Below are 22,270 nucleotides of genomic sequence, written 5' to 3'. Positions count from 1 at the left end.
CTGAAAACGGGTATAGATTTTGACCATAATGGTCTTAAATCGGGTATGGTTTTTAAGGGAACAACGAGAGCATATAAACGTATCTAACTGTATTTGCCTTTCGAACTCCAAAATGAATATTAGAAAAAGATAAGTATCCAAAATATATCATTTGAGCTGGATTTTTTCGGGTGAATTTTACCAATTCTTGACTTCGGCACTGATGCGAGGCTTAATTACGCTACAAGCCAGGTTTGAGAACGGGTATACATTTTAGAGGCTAGGTCTGAAAACGGGTGTGGAAAATGGCATGTTTTGGTCTGAAATAGGGTCAGGATTTGGAGAACCGGGCGGCACACCCCTACCGAGAATTTCGAGGAGTACCCCCCCGATGTATTAACCCTATCATGCTTACGACACAATGTTAATCACTTCTTTTTAGATGTTTGAAATTCTCGGTAGCTTCTTCAGTGCCACTTAATAAAGGATGTTGAGGGTGACTGATTGTGGTAAAGACCTCTCGGAATAGAGGCGACAGTGAGGGGGGGGGGGGGGGGGGGTCCTATCCAAATGTTGAGAGATACCATGTCCAAATGTTGACAGACCCGACAGTCTGCACTTTCAAGCTTTCGATTACTTGCGATTCCCATGACTTAATCCGTGTTACCGGCGCGTTATTGGCTATCTTTAGATACCAGTTGATCTAGGACATTCCCAAGGAAGAAAGTCGGTGTAGTTTCGGGATAATTCGGATCATATTTGGTGGAAATGGGCAGGTAAGACGAGTAATTGTTTAATTTTTTGTTGATGTTTGTTTATTGTAACCAGTCAGCGTTTTGCTTGTTGTAAAGCGTTCTGAAGGAGGAGCTGTTTCGTTCACTGTTAGTGATTTCACCGCCAGCAATGTTCTAAATTTGGTAGAAATTGCGTTTGACTAGGCATAAGGCTGCTGTCGTATTTTTTTTTTTAAAGGTAGATGTTTCATGTTTCATTATCAAATTAATTTCCCGACAGTCTGCGCTTTTTGTGTTCAAGGTCATCTATTCTTCCAAAGAAATGGAAACCTAATTCTTTTTCATAATCATAATAATTTTGAGTAAGATTTTCAGAAAGTTGGCGCCCACTTGCTTTCTAGGATCATAGGTCGTGTTTCATTTTGCAGATAACAATAATCGTCATCATCATACTGAATCATTTTATCTCGTGCCCGCGTGGATCTCGTTTCCCGCACTGTACGCATTGGCTATTAGCGCACACAAACAATTCAACCAATGACCACGTTATCAAAGCCTTTTTAATCGTCGTTTGCAAGCATACATCCCAATTTGTATTTCACTATCCATCCATCCATCTACTCAAACCTAGGAAAAAGCTCTTTCTTTTATGCAGAGGAAATGAAAAAGACCTTATAGGACTAAGAGTCCACCTTTGCTGTGATTTTTTTGTCCTCAGCTGTTTTTCTGCCCTTAGTTGTTACTGTGGTGGAGGAACCTCTTCAATCATGATGCGGGTCACAGAGTTCCATCCAGTGTAAGCATCAGAACCAGCTTTCTTCCCCACGCAGTCTCCAACATTGATTCCCACCCGAACTGTTCCCTTGGGGATTCTCTCACAGTAACCTCCAATCTGAGTTGTTTTGTGCATGTTGAAGTTCTTCTTCCCGTGGTTTTCATGAATGTGCATGAGACCATCAATGGCGAGAGGATGGCGGCATTCCACACCATTGAAAGTAAAATACCAGCGCTTACAGCATTCTAGGCAGTAACCGATCCTGAAGTCGCCATTGTACTCAACTTTCAAAGCTGTTTTGTTCGAAAGGTTGTTAAAGGCACAATCCTGAAAAGAAATACAAACCAATGATTTTCTTTGTGTGCCGCCATCTACAAGCAAAAGTTAGTAACAGCAGAGCATGAAATTGCCAGTTCCTTGAGTGAATAATTCACTTGCGTAAGATCTCTTTAATTACTCTGGCAATCTCGGTTTGTAGCTCAAAAGCAAGAAGAATTTACTAAGATATAGACCATAACTTGGGGATATTCAACAATGCTTGCTTGTCCTTCAAGAGTACAAAATTACGGCAAGGTTGTTAAATAGAAAATTAACCCGCTATACTTGGCTGTTAAGTTTGTTCATTACCCTTCTTACCTTAATTAGCCCATTATCCTTGGGATCATTGATGTTCTTCCACGCGCATTGTTTCCAGTTTCTCTTCTGGCTCTGACAAGACGGGCAACCCTGTTCACCTTTGGGTCCCTTGGCACCCCTAAGTCCCATTTTACCAGGTGGCCCCGCTGAGCCCTGATTTCCTTTCTGACGCTCGCCTTTAGCTCCCTGGTTACCCTGTGGTCCTTTGGGCCCCTCAGGTCCCTTATGACCAGGTGGTCCCGATGGTCCTTGGTCTCCCTTGGCTCCATCTCTTCCATTGAGCCCAGGGACCCCAGGCACTCCAGGTACACCGCTGGCCGAAGTACTGATGACTGGCGGGCACTTGGTGTTCACCTTCTGTTCATGAAAAAGTAACAGTAAAATTATATTTTCCTGTACGCAATAGTTGGTTGAATAAAGTTTCAAAAATTATCCATTTGAAGACTGTGGAGTTTATTTTGTCTTGCGATTCACTCGAACACTACAATATCGTAGCTAGCTTAAGGGCAAAAAATGGATTTTGAACGGTGTGTTAATTATGGCCAAACAAGGCTAGCAAAGAAACACATAGAACTTGAGATGACATAAAATTGAAGGAGATCGCAATGCGATTATTTCATATTAGAGCGAGCTTGGGGACATGTCGCACTGGAGAAGGATCAAAGAAGAATCGAGAGAAAATCACGGTCCATGCAGGAGTGTTGGAAGTGTAATCATGTGAAATACTGAGGAAAACGCTGTACGCTGTGAATCGAAGAACTTACCGATTGATTGGCAGAAAGAACCAAATGTGGAATCATGATGCACGCAGCAAACGTAACGATTTTGAAACTCATGCCCATGGTTCCGACTCAAGATCTGCTACAGTTCGTGTGAAGTCGGGAAGGAATCTGAAATATAAAAACGAACAGAAAAACGATCATTAATTAAAAACAACATATCGGCCAACAAAGCGAAAATTCTGGTGGCAGATCACTTGCTCATACAAAAGTCAAGAAAGCCAATTACTAAAACAAAAAATATTTACAACAAAGACCTGACGAAACCTACATTTCAGCTTATTGCCCTCTGGCTCAATACTCTCCTCACAAATTTCCTTGATTTTGCAGCGATGGGAAAGCTTTGATTCCAGTTACTGACAGAAATCTTATGACTCAAAGTTTTTCTGATACACAGTGAAATGATGACCTCAGCGAAGCGGAAGTCTCCAGCTTTCTGTTGCCCGTAAAAGCGAGTTGCTTTTCTTCTCTCGTATTGGTCCTTAACAGCAAACATTGCCTCAGCGTTTGAGCTGACGAATTGAAGTCTTCCTTGACGGCTTGACAAATTTTGTTCTTCCTTGAGTCACACATTCATTCCTATCCGTCGCCCAATTGAAAATAAGAAATAAACATTAAAAAGCATTTATAGGATTCTCAGTTGACAGTTTCTGTAATCTCTGTTGTTTAACAAAGTGAAGCAACAATTAACTCAGAAGACCAGTAAGGTATAACTAAGAATTCAAACTATTTGCAAGCTTAAACACTACTGACTTTCAGTCACTGCGTGCTAAAAAGAGGGAGGAATTCGTTTTAGTCTAGTCTCAATGAGGTATGCCGTTGATTTTTCATTGCCAACGAGTCACCCTCGCGAGGACGCGAGGGTGACGAGGCGGCAGCATTATAAAGCCGACGCGCGAGTTAGTTTTGGTACAGGCAGAAAAAAATCTCGAATGAAAATGTAAGCATAAGGTAAGGATAAGGTAATGTAAGAGTGACATCATCGGTGATTGTTTTCGAGCTAGCCAATGGCGTCGCGGTATTTTTTATCTAAACCAATCACATCAGGAGTATCACGATCGGTGAGCGCTAGTACCCAGATTCTTCTTACACACGCGCGAACTTAAATTTTGTAAACAATATGGCGGCCGAAGTGGCGAATTTAGTTGTCTTCGAGAATAGCAGTGTTTATACGTCTTATTGTATAAGGATGGTGTATAAAAATAGCAAAGATCTTTTTAAGCGCTAGGAAACTTTGCAGAAGTTCTCACGTTTAGGAGCAATCGAATTTTTCCTTCGCACCATCTTATTTTTCGATCCTGCGCGACAGTGTGGAAATGTTAAGCTCTAATAGCAGATTTGTTGCTCCGTTGGTGGACGGCGAAAGTTCCGACGGCTCTGTCAATCGAGGAGGTAAGAGAATTCAAATCTTAACTGTTTGTAGAGTGTTTTGTTTTCTGAAGAGGGAGCAATTTTCTTAAAGTAACCTTTCGGTCTTTAATCATGATATATTCAAATTGCAAGCTAAAACGGACAATAGTAGGTCAGTGTCGTTATGTGAATTCATGTGGTCGGTAACATAATATGCACAATAAAGATATCATTCCAAACTGATACAGTGCGGACCAAAACGAATCCCTAATTATAGGGATCTACAAAATATTTTAGATTTCATTGTTTTCTAGTCAAATTGAGTGGGGTTTTTTTTGTTGATTTTTAGGTTCTGTTTGAGGGAGATGCACATTGGAGCTGTTTGAATGCAGGAGAAATAATTCAAGTCAATTGCAACTTAGCTTTGTGCCATTCTTCTATTTTCTTTTAAATACCATACTTGCGGCTCATTAATTCAATAAATTGGATTTGAAAAGCTCATATTTATTGTAAAATTCTGTTATTCCCAGGTTCATAGCTAATCTTGTACACATTAAAGTTGTTTATTTTGGTTTTTGTATAAACTCAAACAGGTAATGCAAGGGCCGCAGATGTTTCACCTCTAATCTACCTCACAAGTTTAGATCTTATAGACATTCTAAACAACAAAGAATAGCATGAGAGTTTTGCAATGCTTTATTAAACAATGATCCAGTTTGAAAAATGTTTTGTAGTCTGGTTACTTCTTAATTTTCATTCGCAAAGCAACTGTGACAGTTTTTACTCGTTGGCACTCTACCGGCAGGTATTACTAGTTTAATATTGTGTACAACTTTGGGGAGCAGGGATGGTGCAGTGGTGTGAAAACTCGCCTCCCACCAATGTGACCCGGGTTTGATTCCTGGGCTCGGCGTCATATGTGGGTTGAGTTTGTTGTTGGTTCTCGTCCTTGCTCCGAGAGGTTTTTCTCCGGGTACTCCGGTTTTCCCCGCTCCTCAAAAACAACCACTTCTAAATTCCAATTCGATTTGGAAAGTGTCCCCAATTAGTGCTCTGCGCTAAATAAATTGACACTTAAATAAAGTGATTTACAGTCGACTCCCGATAACTCGAACCCTTAACGGAAATTGGAAAAGGTTCGAGTTATCGGACGTTCGAGTTATCGAGGGTAAAATTATATAGAAAATGACCTGAAAGGAAAGGAGAATTAGTTCGAGTTAGGGGGAGGTTCGAGTTAGTGAGGGTTCGAGTTATCGGGAGTCGACTGTATTTTATTTCAATTAAGGTGGCTTACTACAGTTTTAACGGATTATAAGGGCACAACTTTTAACTCTTTTAAAAAAGGTTCCAAGCTGTTTTTCCCTTCACTATTTTCTGTTTGCTTAAGTCTTTTACGATTCTATGTGAAATTTGAACAATTAAACGTCAACAAATAGCCAAAATGAGCGACCGAGTACCCAATGAGAGACTGGGCACTAGTAGGTTAAGTCACGTTTTTCTCAAATTGTACCCGTATGACCCCACCTGAAAATTTCAAGAATAAGAAATTGGGTCTGATTTAACATTCATGCAAAGTAACATAAAAATCTGTAAGACAGTTTTTGTGCAAAGTAAGAGAATGTGAAATCAAAAATAGCTCAAAATCTGTCTTACAGATTTTTCAAAAATTTTGGCTCCAAACGTGATTCACCCGAACAAATCAACCGTGAAAATTTCATCATAAGTTGTACGGTAAGTTTTCGAGCAATCCTCGATCAAAGACAGGTTTTTACAACCTCGGAAGAGAATTGAATTGCGCATGCCCTTTATTTAAGCGCGCGCTCATGTAACGCCATGTATCGCGTGCGAGAAAGGTACAGTAAATTAGAGCTCTTTTACCGAATGTTAATCAAACTTTTTTGCCATATTTTTTCGGCTTTAGGCTTGATTACATGTTTGAACGGAGTTTTGAAACTATCGCTACATATACCAAAGAGATTTGACGCCTTTCAAGTGCTGAAGTGGTTTTTGTTACCTCTTGAGGTTACTTGCGTCATTTTTGCACGCGCAACAAATACTGACGTGAAAAAGCATCTCTGATAATCAGTTATGCAGAGGTTATAATTATAAATATTTCTCAGAGACGTTGAATTATGTTCTCCAGTTTTCATACGAAGATCTTAGTGCGGAAAGGCATCAATTTTTCCCGTTAGCATTGTACTTATCAACGAAATAAAGTAATTTTCAGATTATGTCGAAATGGGGGATCTGTTGAACGGTAAAGAGTATAAATTGTTCAAAAGTATATTAGTCACCACTAAGCGAATTTAAGACAAGTGTTTGTTTAGGTACGTGTAGTGCGTTTCATGAATTAACGAAGGTTTATAATAAAAACGGGATTTGAACGCATGCACGACTCCAGCATCCTGTTTTCTATTCGCTGTTTTGAATCTAGGTATTTCAACCAATTTTGGGTCGTCTAAACTTTTATCGGGCTAAGAAGCGCGGTTTGGAGCATTTGATAGTGATTATGAGTTCTGCGGCTCGTTTGTTTTGTCTGCTGTTTGATCGCTTTATTTGAATCTGACCTCTTGTTTGTCCAGAGGCACCCAACGACAACATTAAGTTAAACAGTTAAAATGTTGTTTCCTGCATTATTACATAATTTTATGGCCTTTCAAAAGGCAAATTGGTGTAATTCTAGCAAGGTTTTATCTGTTTGGATTCATTAACTGAAAGTTTAAATTGCCGAAACTTTTAGAATCTTATTCGTCGACTTTACGAGCCGCTGTTGGCTTCCCAAAACCATCGTATTTGTTCCTCCAAAAACAAAAGGGCCTGCCTGCTCAGCATTTCGAAAGTTTAAAGTGAACTTTGACTACAAAAGATAACGCTAGTTTTTCTTCACAGTTCAATCCAAATCGCTGGAACTTATTTTCTCGCTATACCCTGTAGAGAAGAGAAGAGAAGAGAAGTATCCAAAATATATCATTCGAGCTGAATTTTCGGGTGAATTTTACCAATTCTTGACTTCGGCACAAATGCTAAGCTTAGTTACGCTTCAAGGCAAGTCTGAAAACGGGTATGGATTTTAAAGGCCAGGTATAGAAATAGATGGGGAAAATGGCATGTTTTGGTCTGAAATAGGGTCAGAATTTGGAGAACCGGGCGGCACACTCCTACCGAGAATACCAAGGAGTACCCCCCTCCCGGGATATTAACCCAACCATGCTTACGAGACAGTGTAAAATCACTTGATTTTAGATGTTTGAAATTCGGCCGCTTCTTCAGCGAAACTTAATAAAAGATATTGAGGGTGAAATTGTGGAAATGACCTCTGGAGGTGGGGGAGGGAGTGGGGAAGGCGTCCTATCCAGATGTTGAGAGATACCATGTCCAAATACTGACAAACCCGACAGTCTGCACTTTCAAACTTTCGATTACTTGCGACTCCCATGGCTTAACCAATGTTACCGGCGCGTTATTGGCTATCTTTAGATACCAGTTGATCTTGGACATTCGCAAGGGAGAAAGTCGTGGGGATGGGTAGGTAAGACGGATAATTGTTAATTTTTTTGTTGATGTTCATGTTTGTTTATTGCAACCAGTAAGCGATTTTTTTGTTCAGAAGCATTCGGAAGAAATAGCTGTTTCGTTATTAGTGATTTCACCGACAGCACTGTTCTACATTTTGTAGAAATAGCGTTTGACAAAGCATAAAGATGTAATCGTAGTTTTTTTGTTAAAGGTAAATGTTTCATGTTTCATTATCAAATTAATTTCCCGACAGCCTGCGCTTTTGTGTTCAAGGTCATCTCCACTTCCAAAGAAATGGAAACCTAATTCTTTTTCATAATCATAATAATTTTAAGTAAGATTTTCAGAAAGTTGGCGCCCACTTGCTTTGTGGGACCACGATCGTGTTTCATTTTGGAGATGTCAATGTCATGTCTACTTCCTTAGAAAAGCTCACCTCTTTTTTCCCATAATCATCACAATAACAATAATCGACATCGCGATACCGAATCATTTTATCTCGTGCCCGCGTAGATCTCGCTTCCTGCACGCTATCGCCTATTTGCACACGCAAACAAATGACCACGTTATCAAAGTCTTTTTAATCATTGTTTGCAAGCATACATCCCGATTTTAATTAATTTCACTATCCATCCATCTACTTTACATCACACCCAGGAAAAAGCTCTTTATTTTATGCTGTCAGAGGAAATGTAAATGACCTTATAGGATTAAGAGTCCACCTTTGCGTTTTTTTTCCCGAGCTGTTTTTCTGCCCTTAGTTGTTACTGAGGTGGAGGGACCTCTTCAATCATGATGCGGGTCACAGAGTTCCATCCCGTGTAAGCATCAGCAGCTTTCTTCCCCACGCAGTTTCCAACATTGATTCCTACTCGAACTGTTCCCTTGGGGATTCTCTCACAGTAGCCTCCAATCTGAGTTGTTTTGTGTATGTTGTAGTTTGTTTTCCCTTGGTTTCTAAAAATGTGCATGAGACCATCAATGGCGAGAGGATGGCGGCATTCCACACCATTGAAAGTAAAATACCAGCGCGAACAGCAATCTAGGCAGTAACCAATCCTGAAGTCGCCAATGAACTCGACTTTCAAAGCTGTTTTGTCCGAAAGCTTGTTAAAGGCACATTCCTGAAAAAAAAAAAAAAGCAAACAAACAATGATTTTCCTTCCTTACCGCCATCTATAAGCCAAAGTTAGTTACAATATTGTAACAACAGAACATAAAATTGCTAATACCTTAAGTGACTAATTCGTAGGATCTCTTAAATTAACTTTGTCAATATCGGTTTGTAGCTCAGTAAAAACTGGCATAATTTAATAAGATATACTGGCATATACTGGGGATGTTCATCAATGCTTGCTTATCGTTTAAGATAACACAATTATAGCAACATTGTTAAATACACAACTTACAAGCTGCGCTTCGCTGAGTTATTTTCTTAGATTAATCTTCTTACCTTAATCAGCCCATTGTCCTTGCCATCATTGATGTTCTTCCACGCGCATTGTTTCCAGTTTTTCTTCTGATCATGAAAAAGTAAAAGTAAAATTTTATTTTCTCGTCCGTAATAGTTGGTTGAATATTTTCAAAAATTATCCAGTTGAAGTCTGTGGAGTTTAGTTTGTCTTGCGATTCACAGGAACAATACAATATCGTAACTTACTTAAGGCAGAAAATGGATTTTAAACGGTGTGTTATAGCCAAAAATAGCTAGCAAAGAACGCGAAATGACATAAAATTGAGGGAGATCGCAATACGATTATTTCATATTAGAGCGAACTTGGGCAATGTCGCACTGGAGAAGGATCAAAGAAGGATCAAGAGAAAATCGCGGACCATGCAGGAGTGTTAGAAGTGTAATCATGTGAGATACCGAGGAAAACGCTGTACGCTGTGAATTGAAGAACTTACCGATTTTTTTTGGCAGAAAGCACCAAATGTGGAATCATGATGCACGCAGCAAGCAAAACGATTTTGAAACTCATTGTTCCGACTCAAGATCTTCTACAGTTCGTGTGAAGTCGGAAAGGAATCTGATATGTAAAAACGGAAAAGAAACGGTCATTTTTTTTAAACATATCCAACAAAGCGAAAATTCTGACGGCGTATAATTTGTTAATACACAGGTGAATTGGTTAAGGGGGTCATTACTAAAATAGAAAATATTTAAAACATAGACCTAACAAAACCCACATTTCAGCCTGTTGCCCTCCGCAATACTCTCCTCACAAATTATCTTGATTTTGCGACGAAGGGAAAGCTTTGATTCCAGTTACTGACAGAAATTGCTAGATGAACCTTTGGGCGTCTAACTGGGGAATCGACTCTGATGTAAAATTCACTTGACACTCACTGACTCAGTTGTTGTTCAAATGGTTGTGTTCTATTTTAAGGGTTCACTCTACAGCCCAGCTTACAGAATTCTCTACTGAATAACCTCTCGCGTTTCTTTTATGTTGGCCGGAGTATGATTGACAACCTACTGTCAAACATCCGTCAACTACTAATGTAGGCTAACGTAAGTTTTTCTATGATTGGTTGGTATCGGAATTGGTAATGAATACCTTCCCTCTATTTGATGAGGAAATTGTACCTTTCTTTAAAAGTTTTCGTTACGTTCTTCGAAGCGTCCAACCAAAATAAAGCAACAGGAGCAATATAAAATTTACAATGAACATTTGTATCAATAAAAATTTTACATTGACAATCATAAGTTTGTTAAATACTTAGTTGAAGTTTCAAGCAGTGTCCAGCGTTGTTGTTTCAAAACAACGACTTTCCAAGAAGAAAGGCGGTACTACAAGTCCACGCCTATTTCCATAAATTACAGTGTACGTGTTTAGAAGTTTCAGTTACCTTATTAAAAATACAGTGCGTGGTTAGAGACCAAAAAGTTTTGACATTGACAGTCACCTTCAAACGGAAAAGATTTATAGATTATTATTATTCAAATAAGTACATTCTTGACGAAAAGATAAATTTGCCGAGAAACAGTCTAACTGACAGAACACCCGCTTATACCAGATTTATACCAGGATAATCCGAGCTAGATCATCACTACACCAAAACATAAAAGAGAGATAAACCATTGAACTTTTTAATATTTTTTACCACTTTAATTCGAATATTTACTCTGTGTTGTAATCTGTGTTGTGTACGGCTTTAGCGACTAGAAAGACGAGAAAAAGGGGATTTACATCCATCAAATTCCCTTCTACGGTGATACAAGATCGGAAGCCGCGAAAAGGAGACAGAAATGGATTTTATTCGTGAATTGAAGTCGAAAACACTGGACCCCGAGAAAGTATTCGGTGGTTTGCTCGATGCATCGCAAAGATTTCTGGCACTTATTCTTTCAACCAACAGTGCTATCAGGAGCGACTGAAGCGTGATGAAATTGGTATTTTGCCCGTTCCTCGATTTTATCGACCGAAAGTTGAGCAAGAATATTCAACTAGAGATCGTCGTTTGCATCGCCATTCGGTAAGATTTATCTCACCTCTCATAGTTGAAACGTGTGCACTTGATCAAAGTTTATTATAAATGTTATGCTTTCCATTAACCTTAACTCATGGAAGTTCAGTATGTATAAGAGTACACTGATTTTAATTCTCACATAAGCGTAAGTTTGACTTTATGCGCGTGGTTTATTACACCTTTGTTATTATTGTTACACAACACAGAGCAGCACCATGTTTTCTTCCTTCGCACAAGAAAAACACTGAAACCCGCGAAAGCAGCGTTCTTGTATTGACGTCACAGGCCCACTATCCCCAGTTTCCCACCTTGCGCAGTTTTGTACACAACCGGAAGTGAACTTTCACCTATTTGTCGCCTCAAACGAGGGGAAGAAAAATCGATAGCGAATTTATTTTTTCGATTTTCGTAGGAGAACGACATGAAGATTCGATCAAGCGAATAAAAAAAGAAATCCGTCATATACACTTTAAACGACAGGCAAGCATTGATGAACATCCCCAATATATGCCCTATATCTTAGTAAATTATGCCAGTTTTTAAGCTACAAATCGATATTGACCGAGTTAATTTAAGAGATCCTACGAATTATTCACTTAAGAAATTAGCAATTTTATGTTCTGTTCTTACAATATTGTAACTTAACTTTGGCTGATAGATGGCGGCAAACAAGGAAAATCGTTGGTGTCGATTTCGTTTAAGGACTGTGCCTTTAAAAAGCTTTCGGATAAAACAGCTTTGATAGTCGAGTACAATGGCGACTTCAGGATTGCTTACTGCTTAGATTTCCAGCAGCAATATCTTTTATACCATTAATATTTCATTGCTTTTTCCCTTGAAAGGAATGTGTCTTTGTCAAAAAGAAGGCCAAAACAGCATTGAAGGTCGAGTTTGATGGCGATTTCAGGGTAGCTTTCTGCGAGGCTTGCTGTAAGCGTTGGTATTTCACCTTCAATGACGTGGAATGTTCCAAACCAGTCACCATCGACGCGATTGATGTTCTCAATGAGAACAATGGCGGAACAAAAACCAACATTCACAAGCACAGTCACATCGGAGGATACTGTGAGGGGATTGGCAAAGGAACCGTTCGCGTCGGATTTATGGTTGGAGACTGTCCAGGATACAAGACCGGCTCTGACGCGTACGCTGGGTACATCTCCACCAATCGCATCCTGATCGAGGAAGTCCCTCCGACCCAGTAGCTGCAGGAGCATCACAGTCAGTCATGGATCAAGAAGACACCTTAGCTTAGTTTGGGTTCGCTATTACGAAAAGCGAGGCGTTTATATTTGATCTAAATTTTCGGGGAGCTAACACATTTTGTAAGGAACTAGGCCTTAAGAAAAAATAAAAATGGGTTTAATGGTTTATCGTCCAGCGTTTTCAGCTAAATATCGCTCATTAACTCAAAGAAGTACCATATTACCGACCAGAACTTTAAGCACATACAAAAAAGAAAAAAAAAGTGTCTTGAACATCCCGGCATTATTTTATCTTTTCTCGCTTTAACGTAAAAATGCTTTTCAGTCCCTTTCAAAAATTTCCTTTTACCAGTACCTAAAATAACGCATTTAACTAAATGAATAGATATTTTAAAGAAAGGAATTGCAACTCTATCATGGAAAGCAAGAGCAAAAAAAGCCGGTTTAGGAGTCAACGATGATTAGTTTTAGCCATTTTTTTCCTGATTGGTTAGCGCACTTTGCGCAGGTTTTCTGTACGTTTAAGCTGAGCGCAGATATTCAAAGCAAAGCCAAAAGAAAACACAAATTATTTCTGACATTTAAACGTTGAAAAGTTGAAAGACGCGTAAAATATGCTTATAGTAGACAACATTACCAGCTTTTCAGTGAAAAAAAAAAAAAAGCTTTGTTATACATGCTCATATGCGATCTGCTTTTAGACAAACATGGGGACGAACTCGGGGAATAATTAAATTGCAATCAGGTCAGTTTTACCGATTCCAGCGAGGACTCTCAACTTAAAAAATTTCACCTGTAGCTTAAAAATTTCTGTTGAGCACAATGTTAAATGAAATATCAACGGCATACTTCATTGAGACTAGACTAGAACGAAGGTTCTTTCTGTATTTGACAGTAAATGAAATTCTGTCGTGCATAAGCTTGCAGAAAGTTTCAATCCCTTAGTCTACCTTTGTGGTCTGTTGAGTAAATTGTTGCTTCACTGTACGTGGCGGTCACACGAGTGTTTCTTTTCCTTTAAAAAGGAGACGCTATTTGTCGAAACAGTCGCATTTCAAACTTCCTGTGAAGACCGCTCATGTAGCTACCGTTGCACAGGCGATAGATTGGCAATGCAGCAATCACCCCAGTCATTCGTCGCTCGAAACTCACTTCTTGCTTCTGCTCCCTTGCGATTTTCACCGCCCGTGCGGGTTCGAAATTTTATCGCCCGATGGCGACGCAATATTTTCCAGAAAATCGCATCACTTGTACATTGGAAAGAAATCGTCCGTTTAGGCGCGGTAATGATAACGAAGAATCAGGGATTAACACACTTTCAATTTCATATATAGTCATCCTTTGTCCAGATCTAAGATCCTTCGATTTATTTCTCAACAAATATACTCCATTGTTGCCTTCTCTGCGGCTTTTCCGCACTTAAACATTTGTTTTTTGGGTACGTTTTTTCCGCCTACTTTATTTGAACAACTGCATGGACTGGTTTCAACTGATTTCAAAAACCATAAGCCAAAAACTTGAAGAAAGGATGTCATGATTTTCATTTGAAAAAAGGCACTGCAACTGTCTCAGAAATTTGATTTAAACCACGACGAAAAACTTGTGCTATCTATTATAGTAAAACTGAGTTAATAAACTTTCGCAATGCTGAGAGGACATACCGTTTTGTTTTCGGAGAGGCAAATACGATGATTAATATCATGGGTGACAATTTACCCCTTAATTTTAGCGCGAAATTTCAGCGTTCACATGAGAAATTGCAAAATTGCTATGGCAACGTCTCAGTGCCAAGATGGCGGCCAGGTTTAAAAATGTTACGGCATTAAAAGACGCTACCGAAAACCTAAATACGCGAAAGAGCACAATTAACTGAGTGAGTGTTTTTGAGAACTGGTCTGATGAAAATGGCCCTGAGAAAAACCCTGAGACGGTTCGTCCTGAGCAGTTGGATAAAGAAATCGAGCGGAGTTTTTGCCTGCGTGTGTAGACAAGACGGAACCGACCACGATGGTGAGCGTAATTTGTCACCCATGATATAAAAAGGTAATCAAATGGCATACTCGTGAAATTAGGAAATAATTTCACTTGCGTTTTGTCAAAATTCTAATAATTTCTCGAGCCTTTAGGCGAGTTTTGATTACATATACAAATAACATTTCACTGTTTAACTTAAATATTGTCGTTGAGTGCCCCTTAACAATCAAGAGGTCAGATTCAAATAAAGCGATCAAACAGCGAACAAAACAAACAACCCACAGAACTCATAATCACTATAAAATACTCCAAACCGCGCTTAGCCCGACACAAGTTTACAAGACCCAAAATTGATTGAAATACCTAGATCAAAAGTAGCGAACAAAAAAACAGAATGTTGGAGTCGTGCATCAGTACGTTCAAATCCCGTTTAAATTATAAACCTTCATTAATTCATTAAACTTAAATTCGATTGCTGGCGACCAATATACTTTTGAACAATTTATTCTCTTTTCCGTTGAACATATCCCTAATAATTTTGATATAATCTCAAATCTCTTTATTTTGTTGATGAGTACAATGCTGCCGAAAAAAATAACACGTTTACTCACTAAGACCTTCGTATTAAAACGAGAGCTGAACATTTCGAAATTCATAGATCAACTTCTCTGAGAAATTATTTATAGTTATAAGGTCTGCTGTTAAATTATCAGAGATGCTCTTTTAAAAGAAGCCTGTTAGTGCAACACTAATATTATGAAATTGAACAAAACTAACTGCACAAATAACTGTTACACCACTTCTTTACCTTTCTGATATAAATAACGATTTTTTTTCAGTCAGTTGATTGATATTGATTTAACATATCATTTATTTTTCTCGCCGCGTCCAAAGCTCTCTTTGCCATTAAAGTTATGAAGCAAAAGCCGTGAAATATTGTCGAATTACAGTTCGATTGAGAGAAAATATTTCTGCCCGAAATACTCAGATACAGGAAACATTTTCGTACAAGAGGCGTACACTGTTTACTCATTAAAATCCGTTCCGGACCAAATCTTTTCAGAATAATATTCTATCATGTTATCGATATGTTGTCAGTTAATCTCTTCTGAAGTAATTTACCGTGTGAAGATCTGGAAAAATCGTATTTTCAATTTGGAAGGGTTAACATATATTCACATTCATTGCCTGAAACAGAAAGCTGATAGTACAAGGTTGGATCGAGGAACGTAAAAATACAAATTAGGAAACTCCCGCTAACTGTTGATGATAGAATTAAAATTAAGCCAACGTTTAGTCAACAGACAGCCTTTTGTCATGTCAACCAATCAGAGTGAGTTTAGGGAACTCGTTTTTGCCAGAAACAAGACACCAAAAATAGCCTTCTTCGGTAAAGCATTTTGACACCTCAGCGGATTTTAAGTTTTTACAGCTTCAAACTGACTTCGGACTCATTCATCTCTCGGTGTTACAGGCGTAAATTGATCTTAGGGCTGTGAGTTTTAAATCTAATAAAATGTCTTAAAAGGGAAATATGTCTACACACTGGCGAAATTCACAGTGAACAAAACTAACCTCGATTCCACGGAAATAAAGAAAAGCCCTGGGATCGAATTTGGGAGCACGAACTTGACAAGGTTGACAAGGCACATTCTAAAACTTTGAACACAATGCGTTCAAAAAATGTTATTATTGAAAAACGTTGGAAAGGGCTTGGTATAAATTGGCTTTCAAGTGAAAATCCGGGATCTCATCGTGGGCGCAATTCTCAAGTGAAATTTTTCTAGTTAGTGATAACTAGGAAACACTGTGTCATTGGGCAGAATCTTACACGCAATTTTGTAAGCACACGTGTCGCACGCATCTTAACGTGGAACAGCTCGGACGAAGAATGGCGGAGAAACCTTATCAGGGGTATGTGGAAACAGCGGTCAGTTGAGCGCAGTGATGCGCGCAATTGTTTTCGTTTGTCGGTTTTAGTTTAACTCTAACCACATGATGTAAATTTATTTTCTGTGTCAGATTCCTTGCCCGTTGCCTCCTTAAATCATTTGTTTTTGCATTGTCTCCCAAATTACTTTCTGATAGTCGGTATGATATCCTTACTGATTTCAGTACTAGGAGCAAATTAGGTAATTCGCTGCCGATTATTTGTAGATATGTAGATGTAGAATGCCTAATTTATGCTAATTTTTTACTTTCCACTTGTTTCGTCGTGATTGTTCAAACGAACGATCTATCAGTTTCTTTCGTGACAAATAAAAGGTAACGAAAAGCAAAATACAGTGACAATAAACAAAAAACTGATTTGCCCCCCACCACCGAATGAAAAAATAAAAAGTTAGCAATGCTCTCCATTTTCCTGTTTGCATTTTGAAATAAATCGAGTTCGTCGTTTGAAGACTCCTTTTCGTTTGCACGTGAACCATGAGAATGATACAAACTCTATATTCATACTCAAGATAAAATTCTTTTGATTTTAATTTATTTGTGTTTAGATTTCGCCCATTGCCTTCGTTCCCTAGGATTGTCTTCTGCGTTCGGCCTAACTTAGTCTTTAGATCGGTATTTTAAAATTCATCGGCTGAACAACTGAACCCCTGATTCTTTTTTGCTTCCTGGTGATTATGGTAATCGGACGGGTCAATCGGACGCTCATTTCCCTTTGCAGCATTCTGAGTTCGTCGTCTAAAGAGACGCCCTACCCGTTTGCCATTACAAACCGATTAAAAATAAAATAGACACTAATGGAAAAAAAAAAGATTTCTATATACTGCTCTTTCTTTCATCTTCCCTATGGGCTCGCTCCAAGAACAATTCACAGTATGCGATTTCTGGTTAGGTGTAATTGGATAAATCAAATTCAGCAAGTGAATTCATTATGGTGCTGATCTATTTTCACGCTACCCGTCAAATAGATCCCTCATTTATTCAAATTGCATTTTGATGAAACTGAGCCCCTGCTAAACAGACTAACTTGTCTCAAACTTGTCAGTGACTGATTTTTTTATTGCTGAGGTTTGTAATACTTTCCAACAATTCAGTGTCTTTGTGTCATTGGACGTTTCACTTTTGTATCATTTCAGTTGTATTTTATTCCAAATGTCTCCTTATTTTTGTGTTTTTATTTTGATAATATTTAATCGAAATAAAAAATTAACAGTTTACCTCACTTAGATCTTCGATTACATCAAAAGGTTCTTTCCGCATTTGACAAAAATTCTACTCACGGGGGGCCTCTGGCTAGTACAAACTTTGAATAAAATATTCATGGTCTTACCCCTGCTTATAAATATTTAGTTAGTCTTGAAAAAATTGTTAGTACAACACTGTGTTAAACAACATTAACAAACACTGTTGTCTGTAAGTTCCATATGCTATAATGATATCTTGTTGTTTTGGGAGCACATCAGAACGGAAGGAATTGTTTTGCTCAAGAAAGATCAACATTCGTGAAACCGTCAATAAAACAAGAAATATTTTCGTCCCGTCAGCTCAAACAGTGAAGGATCAGGAAGTTAGATGAACCAATAAGAGAGAGGATGGACAACTCGTTCTTTCGCGCAATGTAAGAAAGGGGACTTCCCTTATGCTGAAAGCATCCGTGTAAAAACTACTTTGATCCGTTTGATTTCCACCAGTAATTGAATCTTTTGCTCAAGACAACAATCTGAAATGTTAGTTTCGTCAGAATATTGGAGTGTTTCTGAGATTTTCACTCACCATTTTTATATTTATCAAACTGAACGACTCCCATCGTCAGGATGTTTGTGTTGCTGAATGTGTTTGAAAAATAACTGATCGCTTGTTGTATTCTTTTGTACTCAGTGTATTTGTCTCAAGCGGAATCTGACCAAACTCAGAACCAACAATGGGGAATCTTAAAATCATTTTACTCAGTGCCGCTTGCATCATTCCTCACTTGGTGTTTTCTGTCAATCAAACGGTAAGTTTTTGGATTCCCTATAGTATTTCAGTTCCTTCATTTTAAAGGATTGAATCTCTATGTAGCTCTTCCTCTTCGGATCGATTTTTCTTTTAAATTTATTTATTGCGCATGTGAAGTGTCGCTTGCACACTCGATATGTGACCGAACCGTTGCGAACATTCTCGCCTCCCAGTTCCTTTACTTCGCTTTCAAATTATTCCTTTGTTGGGTCATTTTGGCTATAACATAATTTAAACTCGTTTTAGACTATTTTTCAACAAGAAAGTGAGACTTTATTTTCAAATCGGAGTAATCGCGAGTGTGATGTGTCCCATGAAAGCTCGATATGTGATGGAATCGTCGCGAACATCATGACTCGCTTTCCAGTTCTTCGTTTGTTCCGTCATTTTTGTCATAACATAATTTAAACTCAATTAAGAATAGTTTTCAAGAAGCAAGTGAAACTTTATCGTGAAATTAAGTGTTTCAGTCCAGTATGTCATTTCACGATTGCAACAAGACATGAAGTGAGTTCCACAAACATTAATTACATTTTTGTGATCGTCTCTTATCCCTTTACGATAATTAGTGCAGGAACCTAAGTTAGGCTGTTTACTTCGCTTCAACCACGTGTCCGCCGGGTAAGCCGGATAACAAACAATTGAGTAGTACCATTCGAAAATGCCGAGTTCACTGAAACCCTGAGATAGGTCAACACACGAGCTGTTTATCGGCCTCTTGTGAGACAACGAGAGTGCAATCAGACCGATACACGTACAATGTCTAAACTCGCTCACCCATGTAACCGATAAATAAACTCGTAACTGCAGATATTCAGATCGTCCAAAATTACTTCTTCCTGTTAAGCAGCAAAGGAGAGAACTGGTAACAAAGGAAAATAAATATGCGTGCAATTGACAATAAGAGGTCAACAGCAACTGAGTTTATCATATCTGTTTTGCAGACACAACGTCTTGCGAGCCCAACATGCGCAGTCAGTGGCGTGCCAGGGGTCCCTGGTGTTCCAGGACTTAACGGACGAGATGGGGTCAAGGGTGATGGAGGCCCCGTGGGAGCACCTGGCAAGAAAGGACCAAAAGGCTCCTCTGGCACCAAAGGAGACCAAGGCCCTGTAGGACCACCTGGGAAGACGGGAGCTAAGGGTGCTCAGGGTGACAAAGGAGAAGAAGGCCCCTCCGGCCTGATCCCTCAAAGGAACTGGAAACAGTGTGCGTGGAAAGCTTTGTATGATGAGAAAGACTCTGGTTTGATAAAGGTAAGTGTATATTTTTAGAGTGAAATGATTTTTCATGTTTTCTTCCCCTCTTTTATTGCTGTTGTTCCTCTTTCACTAGCATGATTGCTTTTATAATCTCGTTTTCATTCTCGTTATCTTCTTCCTCTCTTCTTTTTATTTTGCATCATCGTGAACATCACCACCAATACTGTTCTTCACACCATCACTGCTTTGTACCATTATCGCCACCATTAGCACCATCTCCATCACTGTCACCATGACATTGACCATAACCATCTCGATATACGTCCTCATCATCCCTTTCTTTTTTATTGTTCTTCCTCTTCCTTCTCCTCCTTTTCCTTCTTTTCGTCAACTTTTCAACAGTTATTTATTTCCTTCTTTTTCTTCATATCTGTGATAAAAAGCAATATCTTTCATCTCATTAAAATTTCATTTCCTTTTCCCTTGAAAGGATTGTGTCTTTGTGAAAAAGGACAGTAAGACAGCGTTGAAGGTCGAGTTTGATGGGGATTTAAGGGTAGCTTACTGCGTACATTGCTGTAAGCGTTGGTATTTCGCCTTCAATGGCGTGGAATGTTCCAAACCAGTCACCATCGACGCGGTGGATGTTATCTATGCAAACCATGGCAGGACAGACTACTGCATTCACAAGCACAGTCAGATCGGGGGATACTGTGAGGGGATTGGCAAAGGAACCGTTCGCATCGGATTGATGGTGGGAGACTGTGGCCACAGATTCAAGCGCGGCTCTAACGCGTACGCTGGGTACATCTCCACCAGCCGAATTCTGATCGAGGAAGTCCCTCCGCCCCAGTAGCTGCAGGAGCATGACAGTCAGTCATGGATCAAGAAGACACATTAGCTTAGTTTGGCTTCGCTATTATGAACAACAAGGCGTTTGTATTTGATCTACATTTTCAGGGAGCTTAACACTTTTTTAAGAAAAATAAAAATGGGTATAAGGCGAAATATGTCTCTGCATTTATCGTCCAGCATTTTCAGCTAAATGTCGCTCATTAACGCAAGGAAGTACCATATTACCGACCAGAACTTTGAGCACATACATAAAAGAAAAAAGAAAAAAAATGTGTTCAACATCCATTATTTTATCTTTTCTCGCTTTAACGTAAAAATGCTTTTCAGTCCCTTTCAAAAATTTCCTTTCACCAGTACCTAAAATGACGCATTTAACTAAATGAATAGACATATTAAAGAAAGGAATTGCAACTCTATCATGGAAAGGAGGGGTAAAGAGAGCCGGTTTAGGAGTCAACGATGATCAGTTTTAGACAACGTTTTCCCTGATTGGTTAGCGCACTTTGCGCAGGTTTTCTGTACCTTTAAAGCAGAGCGCAGATATTCAAAGCAAAACCAAAAGCAAACACAAATTATTTCTGACATTCAAATGTTGAAAAGTTTAAAGGTGCATAAATGCTTATAGAAGACAACATTACCAGCTTTTCAGTGAAAAAAAAAAAAAGCTTTCTTATACATGCTCATATGCGACCTGATTTTAGACAATCAGTTAGTCATAAATTTAAGAACTACCAACCAATCTACTAAAGTTGTAAATTACATTTAACTGTCTTCAGGACCTCACAAGATAGGGGAAGGTAATTTTTTGTTGTAAATGAAGAAACTTTCATACCTATCATTTATATGCTTAATGTGAAAGGAATAGTCTCACACTTGTACAAGCATGCCCACCCAACCCTCCCCCCCCTCCTAGTTCCCAGGTTTTGCATGACAGCAGGTTACATTATATTGAGCAGAATAATACTATAATCACGATTTATTCCCTACGCTATTAAAAAGATTTTTACTACAATAATTATTGCCTCATTCCCATTGACAGAGTGAATTTCGCGCTCTTTTTGTGCTACTTTTCAAACGTGATGGCTGCAACCGCGAAAGCCTCTAATTAAAACTTAATATCATGAAAATAAGGAATGTGGCGTGCTTACCACTCCATAGCTCCCACAGGTTTCGCTGCTTCTCTGCTTGTGTTTAGAGTTCGTTTACTATTAGTTTTTACTCCATTGCTCCATTGTTCCAGGTTGTATTGCTATTCAGATATTTTCTACTTCTACAGCATTAGTTAACCGGGGAATCTGGCACATCGTTAAGTAAGATACTTTAGAATATGTCTTATTTTAAATCAACGGATGTAAATATCTGTTTGTAGCCAAGTCGCTCGTGCGTGACACAGATTGGGGAGCAAGTGAAATTTAATTTCATTTCGTGGTAATTTTGGTGTTTATTAGTTTGTTTTACCTGTGAATACAGTAGTTAACATCAATATATTTTTTAAAACGTTAAAAGAGTTTAAACTCTTTTTTTATAGAAACTTTGGCCGACGAGTTAATTTATTCTATTGTGCCTTTTTTATGTAGAGTTGTAGATTTCAAAAGCGCTGAATTGTAATTTTATTGAAATTTGATCGGCGTTCGTGCAAAAGTGCTGCTTAAGATCCTAAACCGCAAACCTAAATATCAATGACTGAACTGTCTTTTGTTAAAATATCGGAGCATTCGAGCCACTACCAGTCCGCCTTTTTCCTCGCTGAGTTTGGATTATTTTAGACTTTTGCGTAATTGAGAAAAGTGTCTTCTTAATCCGAGCTCAGTTCGCTCACAAACGAGCAGAGATGAAAGTAATT

General features: G+C 38.7%; 4 protein-coding genes across 6 annotated transcripts in view; 2 read left to right on the top strand and 2 right to left on the bottom strand.

Moving 5' to 3' along the window:
- Nucleotides 1–12,600, top strand: part of LOC146480627 (collagen triple helix repeat-containing protein 1-like) — a 77,489-nt gene extending 64,889 nt beyond the window's left edge. Inside the window, exon 4 of the mRNA XM_085109883.1 lies at nucleotides 12,086–12,600. Coding sequence (XP_084966009.1) covers nucleotides 12,086–12,448 — 363 coding nt within the window. The 3' untranslated portion in view covers nucleotides 12,449–12,600. The remainder of the gene's footprint in view (nucleotides 1–12,085) is intronic.
- Nucleotides 1,264–22,270, bottom strand: part of LOC146480625 (collagen triple helix repeat-containing protein 1-like) — a 30,588-nt gene continuing 9,581 nt past the window's right edge. Inside the window, exons 1-4 of one of the 2 annotated variants that reach the window (XM_085109847.1) lie at nucleotides 3,175–3,706; nucleotides 2,889–3,014; nucleotides 2,125–2,481; nucleotides 1,264–1,815 (exon numbers count right to left, since the gene is read on the bottom strand). In XM_085109847.1, coding sequence (XP_084965973.1) covers nucleotides 1,453–1,815; nucleotides 2,125–2,481; nucleotides 2,889–2,966 — 798 coding nt within the window. In that variant the 5' untranslated portion in view covers nucleotides 2,967–3,014; nucleotides 3,175–3,706 and the 3' untranslated portion in view covers nucleotides 1,264–1,452. Of the gene's footprint in view, nucleotides 1,816–2,124; nucleotides 2,482–2,888; nucleotides 3,015–3,174; nucleotides 3,707–22,270 lie in introns of those variants that run through there. The other variant, XM_085109848.1, reaches the window with a different exon arrangement.
- LOC146480628 (collagen triple helix repeat-containing protein 1-like) lies at nucleotides 8,332–9,630 on the bottom strand. The gene is made up of 3 exons (XM_085109367.1): nucleotides 9,547–9,630; nucleotides 9,223–9,288; nucleotides 8,332–8,893 (listed from the first exon to the last, which is right to left on the bottom strand). The coding sequence occupies exons 1-3, from the start codon at nucleotides 9,628–9,630 to the stop codon at nucleotides 8,534–8,536; spliced, it is 510 nt and encodes a 169-aa protein (XP_084965493.1). The 3' UTR covers nucleotides 8,332–8,533.
- Nucleotides 18,008–20,840, top strand: LOC146480626 (collagen triple helix repeat-containing protein 1-like). Of its 2 annotated transcripts, none has more exons than XM_085109852.1 (4): nucleotides 18,008–18,099; nucleotides 18,251–18,368; nucleotides 19,315–19,626; nucleotides 20,063–20,840. In XM_085109852.1, the coding sequence occupies exons 2-4, from the start codon at nucleotides 18,294–18,296 to the stop codon at nucleotides 20,426–20,428; spliced, it is 753 nt and encodes a 250-aa protein (XP_084965978.1). In that variant the 5' UTR covers nucleotides 18,008–18,099; nucleotides 18,251–18,293; the 3' UTR covers nucleotides 20,429–20,840. The 2 variants fall into 2 exon arrangements, with proteins under 2 accessions (XP_084965978.1, XP_084965979.1); XM_085109853.1 differs by having other exon boundaries at nucleotides 18,025–18,099; nucleotides 18,266–18,368.

Source organism: Pavona decussata, unplaced genomic scaffold (assembly GCF_977016875.1).
Source record: "Pavona decussata unplaced genomic scaffold, jaPavDecu1.1 SCAFFOLD_53, whole genome shotgun sequence".
Taxonomy (NCBI): domain Eukaryota; kingdom Metazoa; phylum Cnidaria; class Anthozoa; order Scleractinia; family Agariciidae; genus Pavona; species Pavona decussata.
The sequence above is the reverse complement of the archived record's forward strand: the minus strand, read 5'-3'. Positions and strand labels throughout refer to the sequence as shown.

Excerpts from the sequence above, each read along its gene's own strand:
- LOC146480626 (XM_085109852.1), top strand. The coding sequence starts at position 18,294 with ATGGGGAATCTTAAAATCATTTTACTCAGTGCCGCTTGCATCATTCCT. Across the intron at positions 18,369-19,314 it reads TGTTTTCTGTCAATCAAACG|ACACAACGTCTTGCGAGCCC; the intron begins GTAAGTTTTTGG and ends TCTGTTTTGCAG. Across the intron at positions 19,627-20,062 it reads AAGACTCTGGTTTGATAAAG|GATTGTGTCTTTGTGAAAAA; the intron begins GTAAGTGTATAT and ends TTCCCTTGAAAG.
- LOC146480628 (XM_085109367.1), bottom strand. The coding sequence starts at position 9,630 with ATGATTACACTTCTAACACTCCTGCATGGTCCGCGATTTTCTCTTGAT. Across the intron at positions 9,289-9,546 it reads TCCAGTGCGACATTGCCCAA|AAGAAAAACTGGAAACAATG; the intron begins GTTCGCTCTAAT and ends TTTCATGATCAG. Across the intron at positions 8,894-9,222 it reads AGGACAATGGGCTGATTAAG|GAATGTGCCTTTAACAAGCT; the intron begins GTAAGAAGATTA and ends TTTTTTTTTCAG.